The sequence below is a fragment of the Pteropus medius genome, unplaced genomic scaffold, assembly GCF_902729225.1.
Source record: "Pteropus medius unplaced genomic scaffold, Ma_sr-lr_union100, whole genome shotgun sequence".
In the NCBI taxonomy this organism is placed as follows: Eukaryota; Metazoa; Chordata; class Mammalia; order Chiroptera; family Pteropodidae; genus Pteropus; species Pteropus medius.
Window position 1 is genome coordinate 6,093,047 of NW_024342470.1, and position 27,523 is coordinate 6,120,569.

At 34.5% G+C, this 27,523-nt stretch overlaps 1 protein-coding gene and 1 pseudogene across 2 annotated transcripts in view; both read left to right on the plus strand.

Moving 5' to 3' along the window:
* Positions 1–27,523, plus strand: part of PDE3B (phosphodiesterase 3B) — a 140,154-nt gene that overhangs the window by 85,128 nt on the left and 27,503 nt on the right. For both annotated transcript variants that reach the window (XM_039863662.1, XM_039863661.1), the window contains exons 3-7: positions 5,898–6,146; positions 8,036–8,178; positions 14,109–14,215; positions 26,272–26,482; positions 27,038–27,114. In XM_039863662.1, coding sequence (XP_039719596.1) covers positions 5,898–6,146; positions 8,036–8,178; positions 14,109–14,215; positions 26,272–26,482; positions 27,038–27,114 — 787 coding nt within the window. The remainder of the gene's footprint in view (positions 1–5,897; positions 6,147–8,035; positions 8,179–14,108; positions 14,216–26,271; positions 26,483–27,037; positions 27,115–27,523) is intronic.
* On the plus strand, positions 11,657–11,775 carry LOC120603257 (uncharacterized; annotated as a pseudogene).

Consider the following 27,523-nt stretch of genomic DNA (forward strand, 5'->3'; position numbering starts at 1 on the left):
TGCCTTTTGTTGGGTATATATATTAGAGTGGATTGTTGGGTCATAGGATATGCACACATATGTTTAGTTTTAATAGACAGTGCCAGATAATTTTTCTAAAGAAGTTGTATCAATTTTTGCCTAGCCATCAGCAGTATGAGTTTTAACGGCTCCACATCCTTGCCAGTACTTCGTATTGTGCTTTAAATCATTTTAGTAGCTCTGGAAAAGTATCTCATTGTGGTTTTAATATTTGTATTTCACCAATAACTCATGAGGTTGATGATCTTTTCATATGTTAACTGACTACCCAGATATCCTCTGGTCTGGTCTTTTGACCATTTTTCTACTGATTATCTACCTTTTACTTAGCAATCAATAGGCGTTCTTTATTAATTTTGGATGTGGGAAATAAATAAATATATATATATGTTCTCCCAGTCTGTGGCTTATCATGTTTTTTGATGAAAATATCACTGTTTTCTGTATATGCACTTTATCAGGTGAAGGAAGTTTCATTCTAATCTAGTTTACTAAGGCATTTTTTAAGTGATGTATCAGTGTAGAATTTTTATGATATGCCTTTTCTGCATCTATTGAGGTTATCCCTGAATTTTTCCCCATTTATCCATTTATTAATGTGAATTATATTGTTTAATGTTTGTGTCTGTGTTAAACCATCTGCGCATTCCCAGAATAAAGCAAATTTGATCAAGATATATTTTCTTTTAAAAATACATATCTCTGGATGTTATTTGTTAATATAAAAACAAGAATTATGGGCCAACTCTCTGATAAACAAAATATTATCAGAGAGAGGTAGCCTATAATTCTGTTTTTCGTAATGTCTTTGGAATGTTTTTGGTATAAAGGTTATACTGGCCTCATAAAATAAGGTGGGATATTTAGCTTTTTTTTCTGTTTAGAGAAGTTTGGTAAGATGGGCGTCATTCCTTTCTTTAATGTTTGGAAGAACGCTCTGGTGAAGCCATTTGAGTTGGGAGCTCTTTTTATGAACAAATTTTAAATTATGGATTCAGTTTCCTTAATAGTTTTAAGTCTCTTCAGGTTTTCTATCTCTTGTAACAGTTTGGATAGTGGTGTTTTTTTAGGAACCCATTTTTTTTTCCTTTCCAGCATTGAGACTCCTAAAAGCTCTGTTTTACTTTCAAAATAGAAATCTTTTTGAAGATTTTTGCGTGGCTTCTCCATCTCTTGGCCACTGTTTACAAATTGGCAGATCCTTTCACGGGTAAAGTTGCCCTGAATTCAAGCTCGCTTGGCCTTTAAAGCTCTCCCTGACTTGATAACTCTAAGCTCCAGTGTGGTCTCCTAGCCTCTTCTCCGCTTCTCATCCTTTCCGCCCTGGCCAGTTATAAATCAACAGGATATTCCCTGAGGGAAAAAGTAGCACAGCACACCATCTTGGATTAATTTCAGTCTTTTCTTTTAAATCTGGGCTCTTGTTCTTTCAAACCCTGGCTGCCTGACTGTGCTCTGATGCCTTGAAATGGATGTGATTTGTATTTTATTTTAGCTTTTGTAGACTAGTTGTTTTAAGCATAAGAGTTGGTCTGATACAAACTAGTCCCTCCTAGATGAAAAAGTAGGCAAGCCTCTTCAGTCACTCTGAACCTATTTCCTCATTTATAAATGAGGAATAATATCAGCTCCCTCAGAGGGTTGATTATAATAATAACGTGTGTAGTACCTTGTATAACTTAATAAAAATATGACAATACGAATTTCAATAATAATGAAGCATCTCTGAAATTATAGTACAACACAGGATTTAGCAAATTTTTTTTCTTTTAAGAGCCAGATAGTAAATATTTTAACATTTGCAGATGATGGACAATACAGCTGCCACCTCTTCCTCTTTCTCCTCTTCCTCTTCTTCAATTACTCTTAGCTCTCTATACAAAAACAAAAATTTGCCAAATATAAGCCAATGGGAAATAGGACTTTAAGTTCAGCTTTTCAATAGAGCGTTTTATCTGATGTAACATAAGTCAGATGATGTCATTCTCTTGCTCGCCACTCTCCTATCTCACCTGAAATAAAAGCTGAAGTTCTTGTAGCGGACCTAAGATCTTACACGATATGGTCCCTTACTTTGCTCTCACTTCTCTGACCTCACCTTCCAGTACTCCCTCCATTATTTACTCTGCTCCAGCTACAGTGGCATCCTTTTTATTTCTCAAACAAGCCAAACTCTTGGCTTCTGCCTTTGGGTTTTCACACTCAATAGTCTCTGCCTGGAATATGCTTTTCTTAAACATTGCCTTCTTATCTCTAAAATTTCAATGCCTTCCATCACTTCCTTTTCTCTTTCCTTGCTTAATTCTTTCTCTTTAACCTGCTCAAAATCCACAATTCTCCATTGCCCATATTCCTCAGTCTGGAATTTAGTGTTCTCAAAAATTTGGTTCCAACATGCTTCTCTAACCTTATTTTCCACTGCTCTTATTTTTATATAGGCTATACTTTAATAATGTTATGTTCCCTATACAGTGCTATTTTATCGCTTTTGTACCTTTACTCATATTTCTTGAAAAATGAGCTCCCAAGTACATTTTTGTTTAGTTTTATTGTAAAATATCATTTCCCTCAATCTTTATATATGAAATCCTACCAAATGCTCAGCTCAAATGCTAAGCCCTTCCATAAAGTTTCTGTTAACCATTCAGATTAGTCATCTATACCTCCTTTGAACTGATACCATTTTAACTCTATCTTTATCTCATCACTTTCCATAACAATAATAGTAATATTTATTGCATGTTACCTGTATGTATTATACATTGTTTTATGTGCTCTAATGTATCAGACTTAATCCTCCCTGCTTCCCTCTGTTAAGTACAACTCTGGAAATAATGTATGAGGCAACCGAAGGAGAATTCTGAAAATCAGAAAGAGGAGGGTGGACTAGCTAGGGACCCCAGTAATGGAGGAACAGAATAGTGACAGGGTTTCTTACAACCCCCACCCAACAGCAAAGGTGACCTAAGCCCTAACTCTCAACTTAAGAACAGGATGTGGCTCAGGTAGGCTTGTTTATTCCCTGATATTGAATGAGAGTCTTGCTGACAATACCAAGCGAGTCTGGTGGCTCCAGCAAGGAGGACTCGATCAGGAACTTCACTGACAATAAGTGGCTAAGGGAGGTGCAGTTATGCACCACTTAATAATGGGGAATTGTTCTGAAAAATGTATTAGGTGATTTTGTCGTTGTGCAAAAATCATAGAGTGAACTTACCCAAATCTAGATGGTATATATCCATCTAGGCAATATATATTGTATATCACTGTCATATATGTGGGTTTTCATTGTTTGAAATGTCATTGTGATGTGCATGACTGTATTCTCATTCCCTACTGGGCATGAGACCCCTTTCCCAGTAACAGACACTGGGTGGCTGGTCGGGGGGACAGCATAGAGGATACCACCACAACAGATTTTTAACCTAGAAAGTTTTCCCTTCTCCCACCTTGAGGTCCCAAGTGGCCCATCCTAAAGAAGCTGCCCCTCTCCCTCCACCCCAACTCCCCAGCAGAGTCACCAGCAGGGACTACTGGGAACATGATGGCACTAGAAAAAAATTAAGCAAACTGAAATATCACTGTGAATGCCCTGAAAATTAAATTGTTATTAGAACGACAGCCTGAAAAAGTAAACCAAAACCCGGGTGGCTAAATCTAAACAAAAGGACTACCTCCTAATATAAAAGATTTAAATAGTATCCAGAATCTTCTAGCATAAATGTTGATGATAAAATAAAAAATCACCTGTCATACCAAGAACTGGCAAAATCAGAACTTGAATGAGAAAAGAGAACCAATGCTTACCAAGATGAATCACATTTGGAATTATCTGACAATGAAATTTAAAGGCAGCCATCATAAAAATATTCTAACAAGCAATTACAAATGCTATTGAAACAAATTAACAAAATAGAACATCTCAGAAAAGAAATATTAGTTATAAAAGAGAAATGGAAATTATAGAACTGAAAAATACAATAATAAAAATTAAAAACTTGCTGAATGGGCTAAGTGGTAGAATAGAGTTTACAGAGGATAGTATCTGTAAACTTGAGGATAGAGCAATAGAATTTACTCAGTTTAAACAACACAGGGAAAACAGATGGAAACAAAATGAGTAGAGCCATAGGAACCTGAGTGACAATAATAAAAGATCCAACATTCGTATTACTGACGTCTGAGGAGGGGAGAAAAAGAGTGGGTTTAAGAGTATTTGAAGAAATAATGGCTGAAAACTTCCCAAATTTTGCAAAAGATGTAACTCTACAAATACAAGAAGCTAAGCGAGTATTGAATAGGATTAACCTCTCAAAAAATCTACTACAAGACATGTCATAATTAAACTTTTGAAAACTAAAAGAAAATATCTTGAAAGTAGCCAGAGAGAAATGACACATTACTTTTAGAGGAACACCTGAGTTGGTGTTCCTGTAAACTTGAGTAAGTAACAGCAGATTTCTCATTTGGGTGTGAAGAAAAATAGATACTATTATGGATAATTCATGAAGTATAGATTTGACCAATATATGTAAGGGCAGTTTTATAGTAATGATCAAATTTTAACATGTTCATTTACTTTGGCTCAGCAATTGAAATTATTGGAAGCTATTTGCCAGAAGTATGCTTAATTATCTATAGTGATATAGAGAGAGGTATGTTTATAAAGACTAGAAATAGCTGGGCTATGTCCCAATAATGGAGAATGTTTAAAAATAAAAACTAATACAAAATAATACTTCACAAGTAAAAGAAAAAAGAATTCTACAAAGAGCAAAGACTTACTTAGCTAATTATTGGTCTAACTTTCATAACATTTTAATTCCAAAATGTGTTGTTGATTTAATTCTCAAATGTATCTATTGAGGATACTTAAACAGTTTCATGGTGAAATCATTAAATACTTTGAATAATCATGAATTCCAAACACAAATGTAAGTTCAAAGTACAGTAAAACAAAAGTAACATTTAATTCACTGATTTTTTTTGCACTTATTTCTATGGGTAATTCAGTTGAACATAATATCTATGTATTTTCGAAAAGTAAAAATCATATATATACATTAATGACATTTATTTAAAAATTTAAAAATATATTTTCTACCCATTTTGGGGCCCCAGCCCTGACGCTGTTCTTTCTGTGCTGTTTTCGTTAACCATCAGTTCAAAGTCACAGCTATTTCCTTTGAACCCTGATATCATTTTGTCTGTATTTTTAGCTCCTAACTTCCATAATACTGATTGTACTGTAAATATATGTGCCATACATTGCTTTATGTGCTTTACATGTATTATCAGATTTAATTCTCACATCAGCCCTTAATGAGGTAGATTAGTGTTATCCCCATTTTACAGTGAAGAAACTAAAAAGTTCAGATGTTAAATGACTTGCTCAAAGTCACACAGTTAAGGTTAAAATCTAGATTTCAGACTCCTATCTTTGCAACAAAGCCTTGTCACTATGTTAGACGCCTCTTAAGTGAGTAAAGTAAATTAAAGAAATGCTGTATATTTTTAACAAAAAGGAAAAGAAATCATTAATAAATAAAATGTCCAAATTATATATAAACTTTGAAATAAAATGCAAATTTAGTTTTATGCTAGTTATAAATTCAGTTATTACTGTTAAATATGAGATAAGCTAATGAAAAATATAGAAAAAAAGTAAAATTCACACTATTTGCTACATATTTCATCAAAAGTAAGAATGATACCATATGGTTATATCACTTGTCATAGCCAAATAAATGACAATATTTAATAGGATTAAATTACTTAGATATTGTTAGATAGATCTTGATTTAAAATCGAGTAAGTTTTTCTTAAATGTTGGATTTTCTAACAAATATCATTTTACTGTTTTTTTCCTTTTCTAGAATTCTGGAGGTGGAAGTGGAGTTGACCTTTCAGTGCTAAATGAGGCTCGCAATATGGTGTCAGATCTTCTGATTGATCCCACCCTTCCACCACAAGTGGTTTCTTCCCTGCGGAGTATCAGTAGCTTGATGGGTGCTTTCTCAGGTTCCTGTAGGCCAAAGATAAATCCTCTCACACCGTTTCCTGGATTTTACCCCTGCTCTGAAGTAGAGGACCCAGCGGAGAAAGGAGATCGAAAACTTCTCAAGGTCAAAATACAGTCATCAGCCAGCCCTATTTATCGCATTTGATATTTTCAAATTTAAACTGCTCTTTTAAATCTTGAATAATAAACTAGAATTTCTTTTTCAAGGAATTTGAGCTGCTTGGGGCTTTAGAGGTTGTTATAATCTCAGATCATTCGAAACGAGTATTCACTTTTTATCCTAAGTAACGTTGCTGTAATTAGCAGTTATAACTGCATCAGTAACAACTATTTATTGTTGTTGTTTTTGTGTTTAAGAAGTAGAGAACAACAAGCAAATTTAATTCTAGGCTGTACAACAAACTAGTAGTCAAATCATGTCAGTTATTTTATTTTTTTTAGAATCCAGGAATTGTTCTTGTTGAACCAAGAAGAAATGATCATTATAATGTTCATTATGTATTTTAAATTGATTTTCACATTTTAAAAAATTCTCTATTTTTTTTTCCCCCTCTTTACTCTCTAGAGATTGCTATAGGCCAATAGGCACTGCTTTTTCCATCATTAGATATAGGATTAATTTCTTTTTAAATATTACTGCTTCAAAATAGGATTTCCTTTAGAAATAATATTGTTCTAAGTAGGCATACATTATGGTTGTCCAGAGTGCTTTTAATTGTTTTATTTGACTATCGATATCAAATTTACCGATTGCTAAAATCATAAAACTTTAGAAACGTTTTGGAGATTATTTTAGTTGAACTACTTTATTCTACAAGTAGAAAAACTAATCAAGAGACAATAAAATTGAAATCAGTTCATTTTGTTCACTCATAATAGTGTATATAGAACTTAGAAAAAATTAAATATACTTTTTGGAGGGATTTTGAACATCAGTTAATTTCATTTTGTTCTCAGCATTAGGGCATAGAAATGTTGATAAATTAAACATGCCTGATTAGGGCAAAAATTTGATAATTATTGATCACAAATCTAGGTCATAGGTAGTTATGTGATGCTTTTATTTTTGAAAAGTAATTAGAGTAGCACTGGCATTAGTCAAAACCCAATTAACAATGATACTTAATTATATAGCATTTTTTTTAGGTCTCTACCTATGAGAAAGAGGTTAATTTAAGCACAAGCATCAAAAAGGGAAAGCAACAAATTCATCAATAAAATAACTAATATATTCTTGAGTTAGTTTTCACTTGACATATTGCTCTTCCTTTGTATTTTCCATTGACATTGGAGGTTTAGAATAATTTTTAAAAATAGTAATTCTTAAAAATCTTAATCATTAAATCATATTGATAGTATCGTTGTCACTATATTTAATTTACTGTGTGGAAAAGTATACTAGTACATTTTAGAAACATTTTGAAGAATAATATTCAACAGGATGCCTAAACGCCTCATTTCCTGAACATTCTAGTTAATCTGGCTTATTTCTAGTACTGAAATCACTGATAGAAGTCACCTAAGAACCAGGAAGTAACCCCTATTTCTTAGTGTTCTTTAAACTTATTTGAATTTCGTACCTAATTTGTCTCTGCTTTGGAAAAGGAGAAACCTAATGTTACTTCAGAAAAGAACAACATTTATGAAAAAATAATTAGTAAGGAAAGGGAGTTTGAACCGATAATATAAATGCCTTATATATGTGTTAAGAGCCAAGAACGATTAATTATGTGACCTAAATTATAGCCAGAAAGGATTATGTTAATAATGTAAGGAGTTCAGAAATCATTTTTTAGTAGGAGAAAGATTAAGTAGAACAGCAGTATAGAATGTGGAATTTGGAGTAAAATTGACATATTTTCAGAATAAAATGTTGTTCCTCCTATACATGTTAAAAATATACTTTTCATTGATATTTTTACATGCCATCTTTAATACATATACAGCATATTAAAGGGTGACAACTTTAACCATTGTTAAATTCTCCAATAGGGGCTGAACAGTAGGAGCAGTTTACCGACTCCACAGCTGAGGAGGAGCTCAGGAACTTCAAGTCTGCCACCTCTTGAACATTCTTCGTCAAGGTGGGAACGCAACAGTGGCAGAAGGCCTCACCAAGAATTTGGCATTTCAAGGTAAAATCCCCAGAGCCTTTTAAAGAAACCTGAATCTGAGACATTCAACTTTGTATACAGTTTGAAATAGTTCTAAAAGCAGAAAGGAACAGTTGAAATATTTTAGATATAGGACGGCATGACTAGTTATATGGCATAATAGAGAAACTGATTCTTAAAAAGAAGCTAACATGTGTTTCCCCAAAATTGAGGTATGTTGAGTACGAAGCATGTTGGGCCTTGAGGACATACATCAGGGAGGCAGTTTGAAGGAAGCCAGGATCAATTTAGGACAGAGTACTGCGAAAGCTTTTAAAGCTTTTAAACTAGAGGCGACCATTATGGGAGCAGTCACCAGCTCCATGCATAATATCCAAAGTAAGTCAGCAGAGTTACTGACTTGTGAAAGGAGGAACACATTATCAGGGTTCATCTCAGATGTTAGTTATCTATGAAAAGCATCAGGTACTACAACAAAAGGACACTGGGAAAATGCAGGAGCCGAAATCTTTTGAATGTAAATATACCACCCATTTACCTACCATGATAACAAAAGATTCACTACTTTGTCTTTTAAAAGCCAGGAAAGACAGTGATCTCTTGCGTGAGTTATAAGCTTCTATTTAGTCGATTATCTAACTACATTAATAAAATTAAAATTAGTGCATATTTCCTGTTAAACCACTCTGTTATTACAGAGCATGTGCTATACTTTGCTATACTTGAGTTATGTAGTTACACATTTGAATCACTAGGTGGCAGGATTGGATCATAGCTATTTATCTGTTAAAATTTATGTTACCATTTACAGATGAAATATAATCAGATAATTATAATTTTCCAGATTATTTTGTGATTTGAATCTTCTATAATACATTTAAATATATAGATAATAGATGGACTCCTTATAAAACAGGAATGGATTGACGTATGAAGAGTACAGTACAGGAAAATGAGCTTTGGTCCAAAGCTTACCCAGATTCTAAGCATGATAGTTATTTTACTTTTTTTTATGGAAGCTGGACATGGGGAAGTGAATGATATTAGGAACTTAAAATATGATGGATATTTCTTAACTGTGGAAACATCATCTTGGGAATATTATTGGGTTTAAGAACTGAGGAAAATGATTTTTTTAAATCCTATCACATTGATATAACAGCAATACATTTGCAATTAAAGAAATGTTTGATACATTGACTTAAGGTCATTTTTATCCTGATTGATATTTAAATAGAAATATGGTCCAAAGAAGACTAATTTTTAACTCTGAGAAGTGCGCGTATAAAGGTATATGTAGGCAGATGTGATATATTTACTTAACTCTCATTAAAACAAAACCATATCCCTCATAAAAGATTTAGAAATTTGGGAAATCAAGGTGGTATTATGTAACATCTACTTTAAAGAAATAAGGGTACAAGTAGTGTGCAGAAGCTAGAGCTTATTAGTAATCAATTTCTAAGTGTATTTTGAACATAGGATGGGAACACATGAATCGTTTACAACTATTATCTTTTTGAAATTCAAGTCTGTAGATATGTGCTGTCCAATAGAAATTGTGATAATGAGAATATTTTATATCTATACTGTTCAGTATGGTAGACCCTAGCTATATGTGGCTGTTGGTTACTAGTATGACTAAGGAACTGAATTAAATTGAATTTTAATTAAAATAAAAAGAGCCATACACGAATGCCATATAGATATGTATGGCAACCATATTAGACAACATAGTTATAGATTTTTAACGTATGATCTTTGTCAATGTCCGTAGACTAGTACCCAAATTCCTAGCCTGGGATTCGGAACCCTGGTATTCCTTCACGACAAAACTGAACCCTTACTTAGAAAAATTACACTGACTAAAAGAGATGAGCAGTTTGGCAAAGAAAGAGAATAGAAAAATGATTTGGAAAGCTCTCTAGGTGAAAACAACAGTTACATAATTTGTGTTAGACTCTTCCTCGTTGAAGTTTTCTCATAATTTTAAAAAATTATTTTATTGATTGCAGCGACATTAATAAAATTATGTAGGTTTCAAGTGTACAGTTCTATAATACATCATTTGTATATTGCATTGTGTGCTCACCACTTTCCTTCTGTCACCATATATATGACCCCTTTTACCCTTTTCTTATTCCCCCTTCCCCTCTGGTAACCACTAAACTGTTGTCTTTGTCTGCTTTCTGATAATTTTGTTTTTAGTTTAACTCCATTTGGAGCTTAAGCTGAATTCTAGTTTCAAGCCTACCTCATTTGTATAAAGAGTAATATGAAATTTAATTTTGCTTCTCTTCATGCTTTCCCTGGATAAAAACAGTGAAGCATCATAAACCTTAATGGGGAATCTAAGGGAAGAAAATCACAAGGAAGGAGAGCTATTCCTACCTGAACAGCCACTGTATTACCAACCCTTAAGTTTTTCACTGTTCATGTCTTAAAGAACTTGAGATTTTAATTAAAAGGACCATTACTTTACAACACCAAAATACCTGTCTAACATCATCTTTCTCTATTTCTCTGAAACTCCAGCCAAGCTTCTATTTGTCCACTTCTGTGTCCTTCTTTAGTTGTTCCCAGAATAGATCTTCTCACCTTCATTTCTGCATTTCTTCAAATATGTGGCTCAGATGCCACCAGGTAACACCCTGGCATCCTCCTTCCTTGATCTCCAAGGAAACAGTCAGTTTCGCCTCAAATCTCAACACCTTTTCTTGCCTGTTTTGCGGCACCTTGTGTTAGAAGGTATTACTACTCTTCTGAGGCTTGCTTGGTCATTGTGAAGAGTTTGGGATTGCATTAAAGCAAATCTTTGAAGATGAACAGCTGCTAAAAAGTGTCCTGCAGGGGCATGGTGTCCACATTGGATTATGACAGTTGATACTGCCTGCCTTCTGCTTAAGTTTCAGACCTACGGTGAAGTTTCTCTGATCAGGGAGTTGCAGGGAAGGTTGAATAATGTTTTTCTAGGTAAGCTGACAATTGAATTACTCACCTTTCAATTCCAGTGTTTATACTTATGGCTAAAAGGATGGCTATCCTTGGACAAGCTGCTAGGACCAGACCCTCCCTATGGACAAAATATAGCACATAGTCAGAGCTCACTGCTTACTTGCTCCCTTTGAACAGTTTCCTAGGCAAACAGGCAAACTGTGCCCCAAAACTGTGTGGGCTATCAGCTGTTAGTTACTTCTACACCACAGAGACTTACTGTCAACCTGTTCTGATTCATCGTTAATCTCCGTAACAGCTCTATAATTAAATCTAATAACTTGTTGCCTGGCAAGAGTATGTCCCCCTAAATAATATACTTGAGAATCAGCTTCTCATAATTTATTAAAGATCTGTACCAATGCCTGGAGCTTATTTGAACTACAGAGATCAAGAGGGCTAATGGTATTATCCCACTCAGTTTCTTAAGAGAATAGTTTTATAAATATAGATATATAGCCAACAAGTTTATACAACTGCTTCAAAAACAAAATTAATGAGGTGAGTGTACGGCCATGCCACCCTGAACATGCCTGATCCCGTCTGATCTCAGAAGCTAAGCAGGGTCAGGCCTGGTTAGTACTTGGATGAGAGACCACCTAGGAAGACCAGGTGCTGTAGGTGTTAAAAAATTTTTTAATGAGGTGATACAAACCTTGTCAAGGTAATTTGCCTTAATTGTCTAGAAATCAACTCTTAATTTACAGCTTATCTCTGTGACCCTAACTTTTGATCTCTCTTATAATGTTCGTGCATCAGGATTTGAATATTGATTCCTAAGTCTGATTTGAATCACCCTTCTACTCTCGATTAATAATCATTGGGACTCCTAGCCTGTCTTGTCTTCTACTTTTTTCAGTATTGTTTTATGGGGGTGCATGTTTATCTGGTTCAAGGCCAGGAATTATTGAGATGATTTTGGAACTGAACTGAAAACTTATAATTTGACCTGTACCTCTCAATTTTAAACAACTGAGTTATGATTCTCTTTAATTAATAGAAGACTGGAGGAGTGCTGAAATGGAAAAAAATCTCTATTTTTGTTTTTGGATATTGACCAGGGAGTGGACTTTGGTAGAGTACACAGATTTTTTTGTTTGACTGTTACCTTAGATGGTATTGTTACTCTTCTTTCCCAGTCTCTCCCATTCCACAGGTAGGCAAAGAATACTCAAATACAAAGAATGAGAATTTGTAGGGAGATGAGTGTATTGGCTGGTATTATTTGCACATTGCCTCTGTCACATTATTACTGCTGGCTTGAGAAAAAAAAAAAAGAATCTAAAGGCTAGACATTGCCTCAGAAGTCCTTTATTTTAAATCTCTAATTTTACAGATGGAGAAACACACAGATTGAATTGTTTTGTGGAAAAAGAATGCACTTCAGAGTCAAAGAAATTGGAAGTTGTATTTTAGCTGCGTGAATTGGCAAACATTACTTAGCCTCTTGAAGCCTCAGTTTCCTTATTTGTAAAATAGACTAATAGATGAAGTATGCATACTACCTAAAACAATAGATGATCTATCAATACTCAAAATAGGGCCAATATTATTATACTTTTTAATACCAATAAGGAAGTTTTAATCAAGGGGTTGCCAATTGGTTTTACATGCCTTCTCATTCAACAGAATTTTTTTCTCGCATCGGGGTACAGAACAAACTAGGTTTCTAGAAAAAGGGCTAAGTTGAGACTCAACGCACGAGTTAAAAGAAAAGGTGTCCATTTACTTCAAAATTCAGAAACAGAAAAAATCTATTCTCTAGAAGAATGAGAATAGGAACCTAAAGAGATAATCGATTTATTCCACAAACATCTCTTGAACACCTTTATCAGGCATTGTGCTTTATCAACTGTGAATGTAGAGATATATCTTATAGCCTCTAAAGTAATTCACAGATTAGTAAGGGGAAAGAATCTGTAAGCAGTGAAATTATAATGCACTATGGGCAAATCTTATTATAGAGTCATGAACAAAAACTTTTTAGGTCACAGAAAAATAGGTCCTCTTGAGTAATGAGATGCAGAAGTGCTGAAAAGATGTAGTTGGGGAAGAGCTTGAGAACCTAGTATACACTAAAAAATATTGAATGAAAAATAGAGAATCCAAGTTTGTCCTTGAGTCTGTGGCAAAGTACCCAAATCAGGAGTTGACTGACAGAAGAAAACAGGTTAGTGCATACCTAATAAAGGAAGGGAACGTTTCATTTATGTTGTTCTTACTATATGCATGGCACTAGACCAGAAGTTTTCAGATATATAATCTTTAACTTCATTTTATGTATAACATTGGTATGATTGCCTACTTTATATTTAATTTATTCATACGAGCCCTAAAACCTGTATTTCAATTATAATAAATGATTGACTTAATGGGTAATCGATATTTACGAAGACAGGGAACAGAAAATAACGAAACACTACATATTTTAGGCCAGTGATTCTCAGCGAAGTCCCTGGATTCAGCAATATCAGCATCACCTGAGAACTGGTTAGAAATGCAGATAATCCGACCCTAACTCAGGTTTACAGAATCAGAAACCCTGGGGATGGGACTAACAGTCTATGTCGTAAGAAGCCCTCCAAGTGACACTGATAACCTACTTTAGGCCACAGCTCAGCAAACTGTACAAACTGTGGACCCAGTGTAGTCCACAACCTGTTTTTGTAAAATTATACTGAAACACAGTTATACTTCCTTATTATTGTTTATGGCCACTTTTGTGCTACAGCAGCAGAGTCAGTAGTTGGAACAAAGACCTTATGACCTGCAAAGCTAAAAGTATTTATTATTTGGTCCTTTAGAAAAAGTTTGCTGATTCCTGCTTTAGGCCTTAGGCATTAGAAGGGTATTTAAACTCTGAATATATACGCAAATATTTGCTAACTGAATTGAAAAAAAATGAGGAAATTTCTCACAATTTTAAAATTCTTAACCCTATTATCTTTCCCTTTTAGTCAAGGATGCTATCTAAATGGGCCTTTTAGTTCAAATCTCCTGGCAGTCCCGAAGCAAAGGTCATCTTCTGTGTCGCTCACTCACCATATAGGTCTAAGAAGAGCTGGTAAGAAATCATTATTTATGATTTAAATGTGGGAGGTCTCAAAGTATATGGTAATGCAGACTTTTTCTTTATACATTAATAGCTAATTTTGAATACCATTTTGTGTGTTGTAAGTTATGACTAAGCAATTTGGGTTGTCTATTAGTTGGCCATTTACTCATTCACTAAACATTTTTTGAACATCTACATACTGAGAACTTTGTTAGGCACTAGGGATTCGGGGAAAAAAAAATAGAACTATTTAACCTTAATAGTTGCAAATCTAGATTCACATATCCAGAACAAGGAAAAATCCCTACAAAAGGATATTTTTCTATAATATGGAAATTGTGAAGGAAAAATCTTAATATGAGAGTAGAAAAACCCTAGCTATGTCCTACTAAGTCTATTTATTTGAGGTATAAACTGATGTATAACATATTAGTTTTAGGTATACAATATAATGTTTTATATATATTGCAAGATGATCACCAAAATCAGTCTAACATCTGTCACCATAGTTATTTTTTTTTCTTGTGATGAGAATTTTTAAGGTCTATCTTAGCAGCTTTTAAGTATGCAATGCAATATTATTAACTATTATCACCATGCTATACATTACATACCCATGGCTTGTTTTATAACTGGAAGTTTGTTCCTTTTGACCCCCTTCACCCATTTTGTTTTAAAACTTTTTGGGTAAAAACTTGAGGACAGAGAAATAGAAAATATCCAAATTGAAACACAGAGAGGAGAAATATATATATAAATAACAAGACTTTTGATTTCTGGTTCTGCAGATAAGGAGACTGGAAGTCATGACTTTTGTCCTCACAATGAGTAAAAAGCTGAACAGACTGAAAATCAGCAACTGCTCTAGGATCTGTGAGAAGTAAGGGTGAGAACACAGGGAAAACCTCTGCCAAAATGAGAGACACAGACAGGCAAATAACCAGGAGAAATGTCTTAGAGCAGAGACTCACAAAGGGAAACCTCAGGGAAAATCAGCACTGAGGTAGGGTAACCTGCACTGTAATTAGCAAACTGTGGGAGAATCAGAAAACTCCAGGGGAACCTGGTCCTAGCGGCCCTCACAATTTTGTGGGATTTACCTCCAGGAGCTCAACCACATTTCCAAAGTAAATATCAGAAAATGCTTCTGTCAGGGGGAAGGGAAAAGGAACCATTTTGAAATATTTCAGAGTACTCTGTTCTTCTTAACAAGGCCTACCCTTAGGAGAAGCTAGTTAATCAGAGCCTAAACTGCTGGGGTATTACCCAACTCCAGTCAGCTCTAGCCATCTTTTCCCACCACAGCAGGGAGGCAAAAACAACAACAACAACAAAAAGAAACTGAGAAACACTTGTGAAGTTCATAGTCTAGAGGCACAGGCTCACTAACAGTGAGACTAAATCATAAGTTATAGAAGACTTCTCCTCCCCCTACACTTCACCACTATATTACTAAAGGCCTATTTATAGCAACTTATTTTACCCTGTACATCATATTTGGCTATCAAGAAAAAATTACAAGGCATACCAAAAGGCAAAAAACATGATTTGGAAAGACAGAGCCAGATATAGCAGTGATTTTTGTAATTATACCAACCTGGGAATTTAAAACAACTATGATTAATATGCCAAGAGCTCTAATAGATAATATAGACAACATTCAAGAACAGATTGGCAATTTAAGAAGAGAGATGAAAATCCTTAAAAAAATGCTAGAGATCAAAAATACTAACAGAAATGAAGAATGCCTTTGATGGGCTTATGAGTAGGATTGGCCCAGTTGAGTAAAGAATCTCTGAACTTGAGGATGTGTCAACAAAAACCTTCAAAACTGAAAAAGAAACAAAGACGGGGTGGGGTGCGTGGGGTGGGGGGACAGAACAAGATATCCAAAGACTGTGGAACAACTACAAAAGAAATAACCAGAAGGAGAAGAAAAGAAATACTTGAAACAATAACTGCAAATTTTCTCAAATTGACATCAGACACCAAACCACAGATTCATGAAGCTCAAAGAACATCTAACAAGATAACGCCCCCCAAATACATACATACATGCATGCATGTATACATACCTAGGCATATAATTTTCAAATGATAAGAAATCAAAGATAAAAAAAATTCTTACAAAAGCCAGAGTGGGTGTGGGGGGTTGAGGGGTTGGACTCTTACTTCTGGATTAACAAACATAAAAATTACATAAAACTTCTCAGAAACTATGCAAGCAAGAAAAGAGTGGAGTGAAAATTTTTAAATATTGAGAGAGAAAAACCCCACCAACCTATAATTCAGTACCCTGCAAAATTATCCTGCGAAAGCAAAGGAGAAAAAGACTTTTCAGACGAAAATTGAAGGAACTTGTTGTCAGTAGACCTTACTTGAAAGAAATGTTAAAAGAAGTTTTTTAAGGAAAGTAATATAGGTCAGAAACTCAGATCTACATTAAAAAAAGGAAGAGCATTGAAGATGTGAGGTAAAATTAAAAACTTTTATTTTTCTTATTCGATCTAACAGATACCAAAGGCCTGCACTTATTCAGTTTGTTCAAAATAATAAGAGCAATAATGTATTTGAATATGTATGCTTATGTATATATTTTAGGTATGTGTTTACATATGCTTTTATATAAGTAAAATGAATGACAGCAATGATATAAGGATGGAAGAATTAGCATTACTTTAAGGTACTCACACTACCTGTAAAGTGGTATAATATTATTTGAAAGTGGACTTAAGTTAGTTGTAAATGTATATTGCAAACTCTAGGGCAACCACTAAAAAAAGTAGTAAAAGAAGTATAACTGATATTCTAAGGAAGGAGAGAAAGTAGAATCATAAACTACTCAATTAAAACTACAAAAGGCAGAAGAGGAGTGGAAGACAAGAACAGGCAAAAAGAACAAGGACAACAAACAGAAAACAGTAAGCCGATATGGGATGTATTAATCCAACTATATCGATTATCATTGGGACATTAGTGGTCTAGAGACACTAATTAAAAGACAGAGATTACTAAAAAACATGACCTAACTATATGTTGTCCATAAGAAACCCACTTTAAATTTAAACACATAAAGATTAATAAGGAATGGATAAAGTAATATGTGTCATGCTAACACTAATCAAAAGAAAGCAGAAATAGCTATATTAATTTCAGACAAGCAGACTTTAAAGCAAAGAAAGTTATCGGGGTAAAGAGGGGCATTATGTGATCAAGGCGTCAATTCTCCAAGAAGACATAATCCTTAACATATATGAGCCTAAGATAACAGAACAAAGTGTAAGAGACATATTAAACACAGTTGAAGGTTCTAATGTATATGTAAATGAAGTTCCAAAAGGAGAGAGGAGACAATAGGGCAAAATAATTTTCCAAAACTAGTAACAGAACTAACAAATTCAGGAAATTCAGTGAACCCCAAGAAGTCAGAGAAAAGCATAGCTGGGCCCCATTTTAATCAAACCTCTGAATTATAAAATAACGATAAGAATTTCAAAAGCACCCAGGGAAAAAATGTTTTTTTTTAAGGAACAACAGTAGTGACAGTGATTTTTTTCAACAGCAAATATGGAACCCAAAGACAATGGATGGCATATTTAAAGTTTTGAAAGAACAAAAATTGCCAACTGGAAATTCTTTATCCAATAAAAATACCTTTTAACAATTAAGGTGAAATAATATTATTTTTATACAAACAAAAGCTGATAGAATTTATTGCTAGTATGCCTACACTAATAAGATTCAGCAAAGGAAGTTCTTTAGGAAAGAGGAAAATGACTCAGAGTGAAGCACGGAACAGCAGAAATGAATGAAAAGCACTGGTAAGCCTAAATATATGGGTGAGTGGAAGAGAATATTGATGACTAAAAACAATAATAACTTTCTTGTAGCAAGCATAACAAATGAAGAAGTCAAATATATGGTAACAATGGCAGAAAGAGTGGGAAAGAGGTAAATAGATTTAAACTAGTAAAAAGTTCTAGTTTAAGAGAAACTAATATTTAAAGATGCACATCTTAATTTCCAAGGTTACAATTAAAAGAATAAAAGAAAAAGGTATAAGTAAAATGATAATGTAGGAGGTTAAAAGGCATGGAAAAAAAAAAACTTGAATAATTTCAAAGAATCCAAGAGAAAAAAAGAAACAAAAACAGAAGAAACAACTAAAAAAGAAATAGTAAAATGGTGGATTAAACACACTATGTTATACTAAATATTCACCATGGGGAGAGGCAGGGTTCTGATGAATTATTACAGTATATTATCTAAAATGTCCAATTTTCAACCAAAAATTGAAAATACACTCCAATTAAAAGATCAAGATTATTGGGCAGTTAACACAAAACTCAAGTATATGCTCTTTACAAAAGCTGCAATCTTAGTATAAGGAAACAGGTGTAATCTCATAGCTATAGAATACATAAACCCAAAATTGACAAAACTACAGGGCGAAATAGACAAGTTCATATTCCTATATGGAGATATTTTCTCACCATTCTCATTAACTAGAATAAGTAGAGCAACTATATATGGAAATAAATATGTATATGGAAGATTAGAACAACATGACTTAACCGACTTGACCTAATTTACTATAAAGAACTACACTCGGCCATTACAGAATGCATATTTTTTTCCAGAATGCATACAAGATTGATCACAAAAGACTATTTACTGGGCTATAAGACAAGTCTCAACGGGTTTCAAAGGATTAAAATCACATATAGAGACCAATTTATAGAATGGCAGAGAGAGGATTTTGGTAAATTTTGCTTTCATATTAAAACAACAAAAATAGAGGCAAAAAAACCAAACAACCATTTGTAATTCTGGAAATTAACAAAACCAGACAGCAAACTAGAAGTCATCTGTACAAGAGAAACTTCTTAGTAACATAGTGGGTTCTGTGCGACCTTTTAATTGGGGGCTATTCCCATCCCCTCTTTCCCCAGCTCAGTGGCACTGTAGCTAAAAACCAGTAGCTTTGCAGCCATTGGAGAGGTCTGACCTCTTTTGGAACTCTGCTAAAGGCAACATTCTGAATACAATAAACATTTTGTCCAAATTTACAGCTCCCTGGAAAATCTCTGTTCTCAGGGCATTGTGGATATTTGATTTGACTCAGGGCTCAGCACCCCAAAACAAAAAGCAAAAAACCAAACCCTATGCCAGGCAACACTGTGACAGCTTAAGGCTATGATTTCAATTGGAACAAACAAGAGCTGACTGGGAATTTAAAAGGAAATCCTAGATACTAGATGACCACAGGGAACTTGAATTTGGAAAGCTCTGATATATTACTGGGGATCTACTAGGCTGAGCACATGTATAATAAGTCTGTGGCTAGGGAAGATCTAGGAAAGGAGGAGGCCCCAGTCACTCAGCTGTACCTGACCTCGAGGCTCTGCATAAGCAGGAGGTGAAAAGCTGCTTTGTAAACTGCCTGAAGTTTTAAGGTGTATCTTTTCAAACAGATTCCCGTCTACAGATAACATATAGGCAAGACATTTAAATAAATCTTCTGGTTTATCATTGATTGACCATTAAAATATACTGACCCAGGAGTGACTTCTAAGAAGTCAAGCTTAAAAAATAAATTAGTAACTTAAAAGAGAATTTAGTGGCTACACGCCTGAGAAAACAATCTATATAAGGAATCCAAGAGTGTCACTCAACACATAATCATAAATAAGAAAACCAAACCAGCAACATAACAGACCTTAGGGGTAAGAGCAGTTTGGTACCAAAACTGTTATAGTATATTATCTAAAATCTGCAGTTTTCAACAAAAAATTATAAGACATACAAAGAAACAAGATTTTTTTCTCCATGTATACAAGGAAAACCAGCCAACAAAAAATTTGCCTGAGGAAGAAATTGGATTTTGTACTTAGCAAATGACTTTAAATCTACCATTATACATATGTTTAAAAACTAGAGGAAACTATATCTAAAATATTTAAGAAGAGTATGCCAAAAGCGTCTCACCAAAGAGATCATATAAATAATGAACTAGAAATTATAAAACAAAATTATAAAATAATTGCCACTTCCACTCAGTACTGGATTGGATATTTTTAGCCAAGGCAGTTAGGGAAAAAAGGAATATAAGAAGAAAACTTATGTTTGCAGATGACATGATCATGTATTATAAAATACTAAGAAATCCATTGACACCTATTACAACCAATAACAAGTTCATCAGTGTGGCACGATACAAGATCTATATGCAAAAGTCAATTGTATGTCTATATACTTGTAATAAAAATACGAAAATGAAATTAAGAAAATAATTCCATTCACAATTAACATCAAAAAAGAAAATACTTTGGATTAAATTTAACAGAATAGTACAAGACTACACCTATACACTGAAAACTGTAAAACAGTGTTGAAAAAAGTAAAGAAGATTTAAATAAATGGAAAAGTATTCTATGTTCATGCATCAGAAGACTCAATATTGTTAAGGTGGCAATACTCCCCAGTTCTAGATTTAGGACAAGCCTTACCAAAACAAAATCTGAGCTGGCCGCTTTGAAGAAATTGACAAGCTGATTCTAAACTTGATAGAAAATTCAGGAGACCTAGAATAGTTAAAACAATCCTTAAAAGAAGAAAAAGTTGGAGAACTCAACACTTCCAAATTGTCAAACTTACTACTAAACTATAGTAATCAAGACTGCGGTACTGGCATAAGGATATTCCAACTTATTGGAATAGAACTGAGAGTCCAGAAATAAACCCTTACATGGTCAATTGATTTTTAACAAGAGTGTCAAGATAATTCAATGGGAAAAGAATGGCATGGAAATAACTGGATATCCACATGAAAAAGAATGAATTTGGAACCCCACTTGCCATCATACTCAAAAATTAACTCAAACGCGTCAGATTCAAATGTAAGTCTTGTATGGGAAAACGTAGGAGAAAACCTTGTGACTTTGGGTATTAAGTAAAGCATTTTTAGATAAGACACCAAAGGCACAGTTCAGGAATGAAAAAAATTGTTAATTGGAATTCATTACAAACATTTGTACTTCAACAGACACCTAAAGAAAGTGTAAAGACCATTCACAGAGTGGGAGAAAATATTTGCAAATCATTATTTGACAGTGGACTTGTATCCATAACATAGAAAGATGTTTTATAATTCAATAATAAAAGGACAGAAGTAGGTGGGAAAAAAATGGCGTAGATGATAGAGGCTCTGTTCATCCCTCTGGCGACCAAATCAAAGTTGTGACAGAAACAAGATGCAAACAGCAAGGAAAAATCACCTGGGATCTAGATGAACAAGCCATACAGCTAGGGAGAAATCTAAGAAATCACCCTGCAATGGCAGAAGGTAGGACAGGGTGAGGATGCGGGGCTGCCTGATCCCAAGCGGCTGAGTGGGATGGAGACAGTGGCAGCAAGCAGCTGCAGATGCCTCTAAAAGGGGCCGCATCCACAAGTGGACTTTCTCGCTGATGGACTTGCTCATTCTGAGCACCAGCTCAGGGTTGGCTGCTTGGGGAGGCGCCAGGGACTTATAGGTGAACACTGAGTTGTCTGAGTGAGGGCCGGAAGCAAGGATCTCTCCTGGACAGAAGTGCTGAAGGTATCTATTGTTTCTCTCTTGAGCTCTCCCTGCTCCCAGTGTGTGGACCCAGTGCCGCTGCCATAGCCGAGAGGTCATCAAACTGGATAGGAGAGGTCACTCTGCCCAGGAGTCCCTGAAACTCCACCTCCCCCAGCTCATGGCCCCACCCAAGTGTGTCCTTGCTTATTCAAGTGTCCCTTGCTGAGCAGTGTCTGGACCCACACTGGTGGCAGCTGGCCTTGGTTTCTGGTGTGACCTTTTGAGGCAACTATAAGCATAGCATCTGTGGATTGCTTGCTGAATCTTAACAGGTAGCCCCGAAGGGGCACAGGCTGGAGCTAAATTTGACCTGCAGCTGAACCCCTCTCAGGTGTGCCACTGGACACCTACCACACAAAGCCACACTAATAAGACTGGGAGACTTAAGAGCTTTGCTTAGTACATAGAAATAGACACAGAAAGGCAGCCAAAATGGGAAGACAAAGAAGCAGAAACCATATGAGAGAACAGAACAGAGATCCAGAATAATGGAGTCAGATAATCTAACAGATGCAGAGTTCAAAACACTAGTTATAAAGATGCTCATTGAACTTATAGGAAGGGTAGATGAATTCAGTGAGAACTCAACAAAGAGATAAAAAACATAAAAATGGAAATGGAAATTATAAAAGGGAACCAGTCATAAATGAAGAGCACATTATCTAAGAGGAAAAGTATATTAAATGGAATAAACAAAGTGAATAAAGAAGAGGATCAAATGACCTATCTAGAGGGTGGGAAAGCCAAGGACACTCAATCAGAATGGCAAGAAAAAAGAAGCCAAGACTATAATAATAATTTAAGGAACCTATGGGACACTATTAAAGGTAAAAATATTCATGTCATAGAGGTACCTGAAAGAAAACAAGAGGCTCATACCAAGACACATCATAATTAAAAAGCCGAAGGTTAAATACTGAGATCTTAAAAGCAGCAAGAGAAAAGCAGTTAGTTACCTGCAAGGGAGCACTCATAAGACTGGTAGCTGATTTCTCAAAAGAAACTATGTAGGACAGAAGGGCTTGGCACAAAATATTGGACTCGATGAAGACCCAGGATCTACAACCAAGAATAATTTATCCAGCAAAGCTACCAGTTAGAGTTGAAGGACAGTTAAAGAGCTTCTCAGACAAAAATAAGCTAAAGGAATTTATCATCGCCAAGCCAGTATTACATCAAATATTAGAGGGACTTCTTTAAGAAGGAAAAACATGTATCAAAAACAGGAATAAAGAATGGTGACGGCTACATTCCTATCAACAAGTACCTCAAGTGGAAAAGAATTAAATGCTCCAACCAAAAGATAGAGTGGCTGAATGTATAAGAGAACAAGATCCCTACGTATGCTGCCTACAAGAGACTCACTTAGGATTAAAAGACACACAGACTAAAAGGAAGGGAATGGAAAAAGATACTGCCTTGATGGACCTAGAGGATATTGTGCTTAATGAAATGGGTCGGATAGAGAAAGACGGATATCATGATTTCATGTACATGTGAAAACTAAAGAACAAAATCAACAACAACAAAAGCAGAGATAAACTCATAGATACAGAGAATGTTTAGAGGGATACTAGGTGAGAGGGGGTTTGGGAGGGACCAAAAAAAAGGCAATGGGATTAAGAGGTACACATGGACAGTTGCAGAACAGACATGGAGATGTAGAGTATAGCACTGGGAAGATGGCTAATAAGATGGCACTTGTTTGTATTCTCCCCTAGATTCTAGGTTGTAATAAATATGTAAGGGAGAAGAGGGGTACTAGATTTAGGGGGGCGATCACTGCGAGTTACGTGGATCTCTGATCACTGTGCTATACAATTGAAACTGATACGTTATTGTATGCCAACTATAATTGAAAAAAAATCATTGAATTGTACAATGTAAATACAAGCAACTAATTGTCCATTTCAATAAAGACAAAAAAATAATAATAAAAGGACAAATGACCTTATTAAAAAATGGACAGAAAATCAGAATAGACATTTCTCCAAAGAAGAATAGAAATGGCCTATAACTGCATGAAAAGATGCTCAGCATCATTAATCATTAGGGAAATGGAAATCAAAACCACAATGAACTGTGACTTCATACCTACTATGATGTCTGCAATTAATTATAAAGACAGATGATGACAAATGATGATTAAAATGTTCCGAAGTAGAAACGCTCATACATTGCTGTTGGGGAAGTAAAACGTTACAGCCACTTTGGAAGACAATTTGGCATTTCAGTACTTCAAAAGAAAAATAAAATTTCTCTTTTTAAATTTTTTTAATTAAAAAAATTTTTTAATTTAAACAATCTGATAGAACAGCAGAGGCATCCCTGGAAAGAGCGTGGTCTCACAGTATTAACTGTGTTAACTAAATCAAGTTTCCTGGAGTTTTCTTTGTAGTTTTTCTCTTCACATGTAAAGTAAAAATGCTACTTAAGTCAAAGGGTTATTGTGAAGATTAAATAACACATTGTATTGGTCAGAGTTCTCCAGAGAAAGAGAATAGGATGTTTGTGTGTGTGTGTCTATGTATGTATGTAGAGAGAGTGAGAGAAAGAGGGTAGGGGGATGGATTTAAGGCATTGATTGGATCGGAAGATTGTGAGGGCTGGCAGGTCTAAGATTTTCAGCGCAGGCTGCTAGCCTGGAAATTCTAGCAGGAGTTGAATTTGCAGTCTGGAGTCTCAAAGCAATCTGGAGGCAAAATTCCTTTCTCTTTGGAGGACCTCAGTCTTTTTTCTCTCAAGGTTTTCAACTGATCGGATGAGGCCAACCTACGGTGAGGGTAATTCAGTCTGATATAAATGTTAATCACATCCCAAAAATATCTTCACAGCAACATCTAGACTACTGTTTGATCAAACAGCTGGGCACCATAGCCTAACCAAATTGACACATAAAATTAACCACACACATCTCTAAGTGTTTACCACTGTGCCTGAAAATATCATAGGTACTTAATAACGGTTATTTGCTTTCCTCTCTGATTCATACTTTACTTGGTTATTTTTAAATAAAGTTTTAAATCTGCCTGCCTGTCTCAGACATACCCATATTGCCTTAGGTCAAAGCACTCAGCAAAGGTTTCTTGAGTAAATCAGTAGGATTAGAGATGCATTTCTGAAGCACTCTGATTTTTCTTATTTTAGCACTTAGCACTTGTTTGTATTCTCCCCTAGACTCTAGGTTTGTTGAATTGCAGAGATGGTATCTTTCTCTCCATTGGAAAACTCAGCACATTTTCCAGCATATAGTAGGCTTTCAAATATGTATTGAATAAATGAATAAGCTGGGAAGGTTTGCATGTTTTTTTAAAGGGTATGCTGTCGTGTTAACATATAATTTTATCATATGCTCAACTTGCTTAATGCTATTAAGAAGTTTATAAATTGGTACAACTACTATGGAAAACAGTTTGGAGGTTCCTCAAAAAATTAAAAATAGAACTACCTTTTGACCCAGCAATTGCACTTGTGGAAATTTACCCAAAGAAAACCCAAACACTAGTGTACCCTGTGTTCATGGCAATGCTGTTCACAATAGCCAAGATATGGAAGCAACCTAAGTGCCCATCAATAGATGATTGGATAAAGAAGTTATGGTACATATATACAACAGAATATTACTCAGCCATTAAAAAATTTTTAACCGTTTGTAATGAGATGGATAACCCTAGAGCATATTATGCTGAGTGAAATATGTCAGACAGAGAAAGATAAATATCATATGATTTCACTTGTATGTGGAATCTAAAGAACAAAAGAAGTGGAACAAACTAAACAAAGACAGACTAGCAGATACAGAGAACAAACTGGTGATTACCAGAGGGGAGGCGAGTTGGGGGACTGGGTGAAAAAGGTGAAGGGATGAAGAAGAACAAATTAGTAGTTACAAAACAGTCACGGGGATATAAAGTACAGCACAGGGCATATAGTCAATATTGTTGTAATGATTGTGTGTAGTGCCAGATAGATGCTAGAGTAATAGGGGGATCACTTCATAAGAAAAAAAAGAACTTTGATTCTTCAATAAAAATCAATTTTACTATATTGCAAAATATTTGATAAAATTTGGTAAAGATGCTTTGTTCATGTGAATAATCAAGTTGGTGGAGACACAAAATGTGAAAGATAAAGACCAATATGAATTAGGAAAATTTGTGCCATGCAGTATGTACATTTTAGTTATACTCTTAATATTTACCTTTAACATGCCATCCTGCTATAGAGTGTTTATTTCAGTCATTGATGATGACAAATATGGCCTATATTCTGCTTAAATTCCTAGAATGTCTTGAAGATAGCTCCACCTAGAAATCTGTTTTATCATTTAATTGTAAATAATTTGCTTTCTTTAAAGAAGGAAAATGCTCTTTTTAAGTACACAAACATTGACAATCAACAGTATACACTTATATACACATTTTTTTCCTCTCAATTTTTCAAGGTGCGTTACCCAGCTTGAGTCCTGTGAATTCTCCCAGCCATGGACCAGTGTCTGCTGGCTCTCTAACTAATCGAACACCTGTTGAATTTCCTGACACTGCTGACTTTCTTACTAAGCCAAGTGTTATTTTACACAGATCTCTGGGTGATGCACCCAATTCGCCAGATTTTTATCAGCAACATAGAAATTCTGATAATAATTTATGCAACAGGTAAAGTATCTACATGTTTACTTCTGTTTTACAATATATGTTCTTCAGTAAAATATTACTTGTTTCCTAGTTCCATATTCTAACTCGATGATGAATTGTATCCTCTTTATCTAGTAGTTTTTTTTTTATTATAAATAAGATTTTTCTCATTTCATTGTTACTCATTTTTGAATTTAGTCATCTCCATCTAAAATGAAATAGTGGTATTCTATCTACCATAAGATATCAGTAAATGTATGAGAGTTAATTTAGTCTTTACTACTTTAGTGCTGATTTATAATACCCAGTTCATATGGTGCTCATTCTAATTTGTTTTGCTAGTAATAAGTGTTTACCTCAAATGTGTTGACTTTTTCAAAATGTTATTTTCTTCAGGGACACACAGATACTTTCTAGGATAAACCTATTAAACTTATATAGAGATTAGAATATTAGGATGTGTTGCATTTGGGATCTTGGTTAAAAAAGATTTTCTAATTGTATTTAAGTAAAAAAATGGCCTCATTTATTACATATACATATGTTTCTATATATTTATCTGTTTTATCCTATAAGCTGTGGACATCAAATACTGAAATATGTTGGAACATCTGAATCAGAGTCTGGTACAGAGTACCACAGTGGAAAGTCAGGTGAGATTGCAAAAGTCAAATACGTTTAACTTTAAGATCACTTTCTTACATTATTTTTTTAGGATAAATGAATGTGTTTAACTTTATCCATTTTTAAAATGAAGATTATAGTGTTTATATCTACTTCAGAGGGGAGTTATTAGGACAAATTATAAATAATAGATGGTGAAAGTATTTTGAAGAATAAAAATGTGCTGTACAAATGAAATAATCTTAGGTTATGGCTCAAGCTCATAAATAGTGAAATTAAGTATATTAATGATAAAATTTATACCATACAATCTAAGGCCAAAAGGTTTGTATGATTTTTTGATGGCACAGAGAGTAGTTTTAAAATTAATCATTCGGAAACATTTTATACGCTCAAACAAGAAATATTGTTGGTGATAAAACTATAGTTGTTTTATAA